Source organism: Salmo salar, chromosome 06 (assembly GCF_965601325.2).
Source record: "Salmo salar chromosome 06, fSalSal1, whole genome shotgun sequence".
Lineage (NCBI taxonomy): Eukaryota > Metazoa > Chordata > Actinopteri > Salmoniformes > Salmonidae > Salmo > Salmo salar.
In genome coordinates, this window is record NC_138296.1 from 49056628 (window position 1) to 49067600 (window position 10973).

Below are 10973 nucleotides of genomic sequence, written 5' to 3' on the forward strand. Positions count from 1 at the left end.
ACTTTGGACACACCTACTCTTTCAAGGGTTTTTCATTATTTGACTATTTTCTACATTGTAGAATAATAGTGAATAAATCTAAACTACAAAATAACACATATTGAATCATGTAGTAACCCAAAAAGTGTTAAACAAATCAAAATATATTTCAGAATCTTCAAAGTAGCCACCCTTTGCCTTGATGACAGATTTGCACATTCTCTCAACCAGCTTTATAAGGTAGTCACATAGAAATGCATTTCAATTAACAGATGTGCCTTCATAAAAGTTAATTTGTGGAATTTCTTTCCTTCTTAATGTGTTTGAGACAATTAGTTGTGTTGTGACAAGGTAGGGGTGGTATACAGAAGATAAGCCTACTCGGTAAAATACCAAGTCCATATTATGGGAATGCTTGAATCAATGGAATATTAGCCACTTTCAATGTAACACACCAAAACAAAACGAACTATGCAAAACTTAGTATGGAAAACATTGGAGTAGGATTCTATTGCATTGGCAGGCAAGACTCAGGCCCATACTCTACACAAACTGGTGTGCCATAACCAGCTCAAATATGCAAAGAGAAACAACAGTCCATCATTCCTTTAAAACATGAAGGTCAGTCAATCTGGAACATTTCAAGAACTTTGAACGTATCTTCATGTGCAGTCGCAAAAACCATCAAACGCTATGATGAAACTAGCTCTCATGAGGACCGCAACAGGGAAGGAAGACCAAGAGATACCTCTGCTGCAGAGGATAAGTTCATTAGATTTACCAGCCTCAGAAATTGCAGCCGAAATAAATGCTTCACAGAGTTCAAGTAACAGATAAATCTCAAAATCAACTGTTCAGAGGAGACTGCGTGAATCAGGCCTTCGTGGTCGAATTGCTGCAAAGAAACCACTACTAAAGGACACCAATAATAAGAAGAGACTTGCTTGGGCCAAGAAACACGAGCAATGGACATTAGACCGGTGGAAATCTGTCCTTTGGTCTGATCTCAAAATTTGAGATTTTTGGTTCCAACTGCCATGTCTTTGTGAGACGCAGAGTAGGTAAACGTATTATCTCTGCATGTGTGGTTCCCACAGTGAAGCATGGAGGAGGAGGTGTGATGGTGTGGGGGTGCTTTGCTGGTGACACTGTCTGGACTTATTGAGAATTAAAGGCACACTTAACCAATATGGTTACCAAAGGATTCTGCAGCGATACGCCATCCCATCTGATTTGTGCTTAGCGGGACGATCATTTGTTTTTCAACAGGACAATTACCCAACACACCTCCAGGCTGTGTAAGGGCTATTTGACGAAGAAGGAGAGTGATGGAGTGCTGCATCAGATGACCTGGCCTCCACAATCAGCCGACCTCAACCCAATTGAGATGGTTTGGGATGAGTTGGACCGCAGAGTGAAGGAAAAGCAGCCAACAAGTGCTCAGTATATGTGGGAACTCCTTCAAGACTGTTGGAAAAGCATTCCAGGTGAAGCTGGTTGAGAGAATGCCAAGAGTGTGTAAAGCTGACATCAAGACAAAGGATGGCAACTGAAGAATCTGAAATATAAAATATATTTTGATTTGTTTAAAACTTTTTTGGTTACTACATGATTTCTTACATGTTGTTTTATAGTTTTGATGTCTTCACTATCATTCTTCAATGTAGAAAATAGTGAAAATAAAGAAAAACCCGTGAATGGGACAGTACGTGAATTTGTCCCAATACTTTTGGTCCCCTAAAATGGGACTATGTACAAAAAGTAGTGTAATTTCTAAACGGTTCACCCGATACGGATGAAACACTCACTAAGCCCTAAACGTCAACTAAATCTTGTAATAAATAATGTGGAAATTGAGCAAGTTGAGATGACTAAACTGCTTTGAGTAACCCTAGATTGTAAACTGTTACGGTCAAAAAATATTGATGCAGTAGTACAGTGCCTTGCAAAAGTATTCATCCCCCTATTAATTTCTTTAAAACAGGATATATGCTACATGTGCACCACCAAGTTAGAACAGTAGGCGAAATTAAGAGGTGAAAAAATATCAAATTATTAGGGTGAGGCACAATGAACGCCGTTTAGGCCTTTGCGTGTCAAAAAAGATACACGTCATGTAACACTATTTGAAACGTTAAATAAAACGTCAAATAACAAAATTCTATTATAGAATGTTGTTTGTTATGAATTTTCACGTGAAAGCCAAACGCCACCACTACTATCAGTAGCACTGTCAAAGCTGTACAAATGATGTGTTTACAATACCACGTTGGTGAAAATAGACCAAATTATTAGGGTGCGGCACATGGGCTACTAACAGCTTACTACACAACATACACTTAGTATCTTTTTTTTAATGTATTTTAATTTATTTTTCACCCCTTTTTTCTCCCAAATTTCGTGGTATCCAATTGGTAGTAGTTACAGTCTTGTCTCAGCGCTGCAACTCCCGTATGGTCTCGGGAGAGGTGAAGGTCGAGAGCCATGCGTCCTCCGAAACACAACCCAACTGCTTCTTGACACAATGCCCATCCAACCCGGAAGCCAGCCGCACCAATGTGTCAGAGGAAACATCGTACACCTGGCGAAAGTGTCAGCATGCACTGCGCCCGGCCCACCACAGGAGTCACTAGTGCTCGATGAGACAAAGATATCCCTGCCGGCCAAACCCTCCCTAACCCGGATGATGCTGGGCCAATTGTGCGCCGCCCCATGGGCCTCCCGGTCGCGGCCGGCTGCGACAGAGCCTGGACTCGAACCCAGAATCTCTAGTGGCACAGAGACCACTGCGCCACTCGGGAGGCCCTACACTTAGTATCTTAGCTACAGTATACATACAGAGCCTTGCAAAAGTATTCATCCCCTTGGCGTTTTTCCTATTTTGTTGCATTACAACCTGATAACCCAGGGAACACTCGAAAGGTGAGAGCCCGGTGGCAGAGCAGGGGAGGGTGTTGTGGGCGTATTCAACACACATGAGTTGCTGGCTCCAAGTGGTGGGGTTGGTGGAGACAAGGCAGCGAAGAGTCGTCTCCAGGTCTTGATTGGCTCGCTCTGACATGTCGTTGGACTGAGGGTGGGCTGGCCGACGACCCAATGAGTGTGCAGAATGCCTTACAGAACCGGGATGAGAACTGAGGACCCCAGTTGGAGACCATGTCCACCGGGAATCCATGGATCCGGAAGACGTGCTGCACCATGAGCTGGGCTGTCTCTTTGGCAGACGGTAGCTTGGGGAGAGGAATGAAATGGGCGGCTTTGGAAAACCGGTCCACTACAGTCAGGATGGTGGTGTTGCCATCAGATGGGGGAGACCCGTGACGAAGTCCAGGGATATGTGAGATCAGGGGCGGTGAGGAACAGGCAGTGGTTGAAAGAGACCAGCCGGAACTTTCCGAGAAGTCTTGTTCTGCGCACAGATCGTGCAGGCGGCGAAGAACGCGAAGGTGGCGTGACAGCGCGCCTGGCTTGATATTGTTGGATCCCGGTCAGTAGGAAATGGAGAAGTTAAACCGGGTGAAAAGCAGGGCCCACCTAGCTTGCCTGGAATTGAGAAGCTTGGCGTTGTGGAGATATTCCAGGTTCTTGTGATCCATCCACACAATGAACGGATGTTCCGCCCCCTCCAACCAGTGTCTCCACTCCTCCAAAGCCATCTTCACCGCGAGAAGCTCACGATTCCCCACATCTTAATTCCTCTCCATAGCGTTGAGGCGATGTGAGAAGACGCAGGGATGTAGCTTGAGGTCGAGGGCAGAACGCTGGAACAGGACAGCCCCCACTCCGACATCCGAAGCATCGGCCTTCACCATGAACTGACTGGATGGGTCAGGATGAACCAATATGGGAGCAGTGGTAAAGCGGTGCTTGAGGTCCTGGAACACCCAGTCAGCAGCTGGGGACCACGTGAATGGAACCTTGGGAGAGGTGAGTGCAGACTGCAGGGCGCCAGGGTGCTGTAACCCTTGATAAAGCTGCAATAAAAGTCGGCAAATCCCAAGAAACGTTGCAGCTGCACTCTGGATGTTGGCTGGGGCCAATCCCCCACCACTCTCACCTTCCCGGGATCCATCTGTACATTCCCTGCAGCGATGATGTAAACAAGGATGGGGATGGTAGAGCAATGGAATTCACATTTCTTCACAGTGATGTCATTGAGGCCCCGGTAGTCGATGCATGGGCACTGGGTTTTGTTCTTCAAAGAAGAACCCTGCGCTGGCGGGGGAGGCAGAAGGACGGATACACCCTGCAACTTAATTATGGGAGTGGGAGTGGTATTGTAGGTGACCCGGACTACAGAGCGCCCGTCCAGCATTCTAACGTCCATGGGAATGGACAGGGTCTGAGTGGGATGCCCGGCTCAGACGCCAGGGATGCGTCCAACAAACTCTCATCGGGGCCAGTTCGGAACTGTCAAGGCTCAGGAGAAGACCCAGATGCAGACAGTTTCGAAGTAACAAAGTTTATTACAAAAACAGGGGGGCAGGCAAACGACAGGACAGAGGTCAGTAATCCAGAGTAGAGCCCAAAAGGTACAGAACGGCAGGCAGGCTCAGGGTCAGGGCACGCAGAATGGTCAAAACAGGGAAAACTCGAAAACAATAACACGGGAAAAACACTGGTAGGCTTGACGAAACAAACAAACTGGCAACAGACAAACAGAGAACACAGGTATGGAGACAAGCACAAAGACAGGTGAAACAGATCAGGGTGTGAGACATATAACATCATACCGTTATACAAATGCATATACAGCATATCTACAATAACTTTCTTTTATCCAGGAATTCCAAGTCTTATGAAAGGACTGTGAGCTGCCACATTGGCCTACATAATACACACTTTTGTCTAATGTCATACAGGAATTGACCTCATTTATCCATTGAGAACTATTAGGGGGATCCCGATGATGCCACTTAAAAAGATCTATATATATGACTAAGCTAAATCAATTGCTTGTTTTTATTTTCTTGCCCACGACCACCCTGCCTTGTTCGGGGGACTAAACTACTATCGATTAAAAGTATTTCTTGTTTTTTGTCTCTTTTTCATATTGTCTTTCCATGTCTTTTTTCCCGTATTTCTTCTCCAATCATAGTAAAAACATACAGGTGTTTAATACATTGGACAGACTTTATAAATAAACATCCCACAATGTCAAGTAGGAGCTGTTCCTGGTCCCCCAGATTATACTCTACTCCTCATCCAGATCTCCTCACTCCCCTTCAGCCCACTGCCCCAGTGGGATTACCACACAAAAACAAGAAAAACATAAAACAGTAACCCTCACAAAGTACAAAAACACATTAAAAATAAATTACACAAAGAAACAAAACTACAAGCATACATAAACTTAAAGTACAAACTGTCATGGGACTGATCAGAGACAAGTTTAATCTGCATCCCCTCTGATGATTAGATTAGGCTGCTCAATATTATAAATCCACTCTCGTTGGTTTCAGACAACAACGAAATCTGGACAATTTATACAAAATAAGTTTTTATTCACAATTTCAATATTCTTTTCTCATTGATTTTTGAAGTAGACAGGCAATACCTTTCAGTTCAATACAGGTACAAAAGGGAAATACAAAATATAAATAATAATTTATGAAAATAAAAAACAATAATATACAGATTTAAATATAATAAATAGACTAACAAGTGCCTACATGATTGTATTCATGCTTTATAAACTGGTAAGTGCGTAGCTTCTGAGATGAGTACGGATGATCAGTACATTTGTCCTGCAAGGATATCCAATCTTTGCAGATGACGTTTTGTCTCTTTCCTAATGAGCTCCCACGCCTCTGCACTGTAGTTCTGAAAAACATAGAAAATTTGAAATATTAGTTGGGTGAACTTTCTTGTCAACATAATGACCATATTGTCTTGAACAACAAATAAAGGACTGGTGCCGTATGTATGATGCTTCTCAGAGTAGGAGTGCTGATTTAGGATCAGTTTTGCCTTTTAGATCACTAGGACAGAGGAGACCTGAGAGAAGACCTGATACTAGATCAGCAGTTCTTCTCTGAGACACTTGATACACATGGCCCCAGAACCCTTTTTTTTATGAACACTGCTCCTGTTTAGGCTAGCCTAGTTTATATTCATTTGAAAACATCTATCAAACATGTTTCCATACGAAACCAAACTCACAATTTTTCTCAGAACTTTCCTATTCAACTTCCTGAAGTACCGTTTCAGTCTGATCTCAGGTTTCATGGCTGGTGATACCTGTTGGACAAAATTAAACAAAACATTAGCGTCATACAGATGTACGATCTTCATTTGATCTGTTTTTTTTTCCTGAGAATTTTCCTGCACAGCAGGAAATGGAAACTTATAGTGCGTTCAAGGTTTAAAAAGGATTCTAAAGTTTGCAATTTCGACTTTAAAATATCGAACTTGATTTGCCGTAATGAAAAAATGCACCAAAGCCTACAAAAAATGTCTGTTAATTATAACCACAATAATTTACATTTCTCATTGATGCAGTATTATTTTTGTGATGTCGCAAACTGGCTCAAAATCTGTAATAACCTATATACATTACAACCTTATTCTAAAATGGATTAAAGAAAAAAAATCATCATCGATCTACACACAATACCCAATAATGACAATGCAAAAACAGAAATAACTTATTTACAAGTATTCAGACCCTTTAATATGAGACTCAAAATTGAGCTCTGGTGCATCCTGTTTCCATTGATCATCCTTGAGATGTTTCTACAACTTGATTGGAGTCCACTTGAGGTAAAATCAATTGCTTGGACATTATTTGGAAAGGCACACACCTGTCTATATAAGGTCCTAGAGTTGACAGTGCATGTCAGAGCAAAAACCAGGCCATGAGGTCAAAGAAATTGTCCGTAGAGCTCCGAGACAAGATTGTGTCGAGGAACAGATCTGGGAAAGGGTACCAAAACATTTCTGCTTGTAACCACCAAGACTCTTCCTAGAGTTGGCCACCTGGCCAAACTGTGCAATCGGGAGAGAAGCACCTTTGTCAGGGGGGTGACCAAGAGCCCAATGGTCACTCTGACAGAGCTCCAGATTTCCTCTTTGGAGATGGGAGAGCCTTCCTGAAGGACAACCATCTCAGCAGTACTCCACCAATCAGGCCTTTATGGTAGTGGCCAGACGGAAGCCACTCCTCAGTAAAAGGCACATGACAGCCCGCTTGGAGTTTGCCAAAAGGCACCTAAAGGACTCTCAGACCATGAGAAGCAAGATTCTCTGGTCTGATGAAACCAAGATTGAACTCTTTGGCCTGAATGCCAAGCAATACGTTTGGAGGAAACCTTGCACCATCCCTACGGTTAAGCATGGTGGTGGCAGCATCGTGCTGTGGGGATGTTTTTCAGTGGCAGGGACTGGGAGACTAGTCAGGATCGAGGGAAAGATGAACGGAGCAAAGTACAGAGAGATCCTTGATGAAAACCTGCTCCAGAGCACTCAGGACATCAGACTGGGGTTAAGGTTCACCTTCCAACAGGACAACAACCCTAAGCATACAGCCAAGACAATGCAAGAGTGGCTTTGGGACAAGTCTCTTCATGTCCTTGAATGGCCCAGCCAGAGCCCGGACTTGACCTGATCAAACATCTCTGGAGAGACCTGAAATAGCTGTGCCGTTCGCTCCTTACCTGACAGATCTTGAGAGGATCTGCAGAGAAGAATGGCAGAAACTTTCCAAATACAGGTGTGCCAAGCTTGTAGGTATCAAGTTATAAGGTCTAACCAACGTGCACAGTGTTGAAGAAACAAAAGTTTATTCTTTAAACAGGGGCAGGCAAACGACAGGTCATGGCAGACAGGGGTCAATAATACAGAGAGGGTGTAAGACACCGGAACAGCAGGCAGACTCAGGATCAGGTCAGGCAGAGGTCGGTAATCCAGAGTAGTGAGGCAAAGGTACAGGACGGCAGGCAGGCTCAGGGCAGGCAGGAAAGGTCAAAACCAGGAAACCAGAGAACAGGGACTATAGAAAAGACAGGAGCAAGGGAAACCGCTGGTAGGTTTGAACGAACAAAACGAACTGGCACAGACAGAAAACACAGGTATAAGTACCCAGGGGATAATGGGGAGATGGGCAACACCTGGAGGGGGGTGGAGACGAGCACAAGGACAGGTGAAACAGATCAGGGTGTGACAGTAGCTTCATACCTAAGAAGATTCAAGGCTGTAATCACTGCCAAAGGTGCTTCAACAAAGTACTGAGTAAATGGTCTGAATACTTATGTAAAAGTGCTATTTAATTTTTTTATTGTGAACACCTTTGCATACATTTCTAAAACGGGGTTTTTGCTTTGTCATTATGGAGAATTGTGTAGATTGATGAGGGGAAACATGTATTTAATCAATTTTAGAATAAGGCTGTAACGTAACAAAATGTGGAAAAAGTCAAAGGGTTGAACACTTTCCGAATGCATTTTATACTTAGATTTTTTCACTTGTAGAGTTAGTAGGATACACATAAACCAGGGCTCTCTAATCCTGTTCCTGGAGAACTACCTTCCACACCTGATTAATTAGCCGGTTGATAAACTGAATCAGGTTAGTTACAACTGGGGTTGGAGCAAAAACCAACAGGAGGGTACCTCTTCATGAACGGAGTTGGAGAGCCCTGACCTAAACAGTGATACTTTAAAATAGACTTGTTACTTATGTAACAGATGTATAGCGTACTCTCCTTGCGTTGTGTTTTTTTCCTAATAAATCACATCAGCCAGTGGTCCCAGTTGAGCATCATTTATTCCTGTTGTTAAATGAGAAACAGCACGGTAGTTGTGCAGGGCTTAATGATACTGATGGCTGTCGATGGCAAAAGCCCTTGCATCACATTTTCATACTGGGTCACAAAATACAAAAATACAATACAAAATATAACATGTGTAAATACCTGTTGTTAAATGAGAAACAGCACGGTAGTTGTGCAGGGCTTAATGATACTGATGGCTGTCGATGGCAAAAGCTGTAGCATGAAGACAACTGTGTTAGCAGTGGGCTTATGTGACCATTACAACGATGTATGCTAGCTAACACTTATCTACAGCAATCATATGCCAAAGCACATTCCAGAAAGCCCCTCAATCCCTAACAGGTACCATATACTCACACATGTATAAATCCGTAACGTACAGCAAACTTGAACACATTGTAAAATATAAAATATAAAACAGTATTCAGAACGTGACCTACCCCTTGCATCACATTTTCATACTGGGAAGACCTGACGTTCGCGATCTCCCCCTATCTGCAAGCGGGGCCAATCACAACACACCTTATTGTCATCAGTTGAACCAACCAATACGAATGCTTGAACATTAAGTACACATTTCTTTAGAGGCAAGTGGAAACATAACCAACCCTGTTACACTTACACAGGAATTAAGGTTCTCAAATTGGCGTTCGAGAATGTTTAGGAAATCGTCCAGGTTTTTCTTGTCCCAGGTGACAGACTTCATATTCCCATCAAACAGTTTTATGATTTGATAGATGGTCTCATTCAGGAACCTGACTTTGTCCTCAAACTACACAGGATGATATAATTTTTGTAAATTAGAAACAGTATAGGCTTCCGTTATGGCATCAATATTACATTGGGTCAAGACCACTATACCAAAGCATATCAGAACATGATAAATCACAATTTGAGTCTTTACCTCGGCATCATCTATGTGTCTGTAAAGTGATGTTGGAAAAAGGACAGGGGCATTCTGCTTTGTGATATCTCCTCCCTGGAAATCAATCAATATAGTATGTCAAGTCACGTGTCAAATACTTAAAGAGCAATCAAGACTGACATAAAGTATAGCTTATACTGCAAGTACAGTAGGCCTAATGTAGACAGCCTCTCTTGATCTCTCTGTCATTATAGCCTTAGCGCCCTTTTACAATGTATATTCGAATATAGGCTAACAGTTTTCTAAAACAGAGGCTATATGAAACATATTACTATTTTACTTGGTTGATTGTTTTGCTCTCCTTAATACATGCATTCAGTCTCCTCTTACAGTGTGCTGATAACTCACCATCTGGTCCAGCTGGGAAAGGTATTCGGAGCTCAAGTGACCGAAGTGGTGTCGGATCCACTCACAGCAATGACACACGCTCTGCATACTGCAAAGAATAAGAAAAAGGCACGTCCAACTCTGCATTGTATACATTCTAAATAGTAGTTTGTTTTGCTTTTAGTTTTCCAGATGAGTTTGAACATCTTGGCTGTGTTAAGTAGTTTTACTGTGTAGTTAGGAAAGGGAAAACTGTATGGAGAATTTCCCCCGATCAACCTACCGGAGGCGGGGACTTTCATTTTCCAGACTACAACATGCAGCAATAAGAATTACATGCCTCCTCCGTCTTCTGGACCAACAAATCCCAGTAAATCTATACATATTCTCCTTGAAATCATCTTTGAATTATAGTAGAACCACAATATAAGATTATTAAATGTACATATCGGCTAGGCTATTAGCGGGAATAGGCTAATCGCGAGCATTGCTTTCAACCGCTAATAACTTCGCCTGAACGATAAAAAAAAAAGGCTGATAACAAAATCGTCGAAGTCGAAATAAAACCCACAGTTCTTAAGAAATGTGGCCATATAAAACATTAATTTAGTGGGTTTCTTTCAAAGTTAGTCCGACACACTGTTCCGCAGTCCTCTGCTGTTGCGGTACAACTGAAAAGTGAATGGGAGACGTCAGCGCCCTACCCCCATCACTCAACTTTAATTTTCACAATGACGTAACCAACTTTCACCCTACAGTTGTCTGCTGGTGATGCAATGTTGACAAGCAACGACTACATGATTTGTTGGAACTTTCTATTTGTCGTTTTCTTTACAACTGTAAATATCATATACTGTAGGGAAGTGGTCACCAAAACTGTCTGCACGGTCCTGGAGACCAGCAGGAGGAGGTGCAGGCTTTTGTTCCAACCCAGTACGAACACACCTGTTCCATCAGGGTCTTGATAAGATG

The 10973-nt window shown here is 42.8% G+C and overlaps 1 protein-coding gene across 3 annotated transcripts; it reads right to left on the reverse strand.

The window, feature by feature from the left end:
* Positions 1–4425: 4425 nt before the first annotated feature.
* Positions 4426–10676, reverse strand: LOC106607463 (interferon a3). 3 transcript variants are annotated; one of them, XM_082976702.1, is made up of 6 exons: positions 10285–10676; positions 10023–10110; positions 9654–9728; positions 9372–9521; positions 9190–9244; positions 8724–8962 (listed from the first exon to the last, which is right to left on the reverse strand). In XM_082976702.1, the coding sequence occupies exons 1-5, from the start codon at positions 10383–10385 to the stop codon at positions 9206–9208; spliced, it is 453 nt and encodes a 150-aa protein (XP_082832828.1). In that variant the 5' UTR covers positions 10386–10676; the 3' UTR covers positions 8724–8962; positions 9190–9205. The 3 variants fall into 3 exon arrangements, with proteins under 3 accessions (XP_014059915.2, XP_082832828.1, XP_082832827.1); XM_014204440.3 differs by lacking the exons at positions 8724–8962; positions 9190–9244; positions 10285–10676 and adding exons at positions 4426–5802; positions 6142–6219 and having other exon boundaries at positions 10023–10257; XM_082976701.1 differs by having other exon boundaries at positions 8724–9244.
* Between the last annotated feature and the right edge of the window lie 297 nt (positions 10677–10973).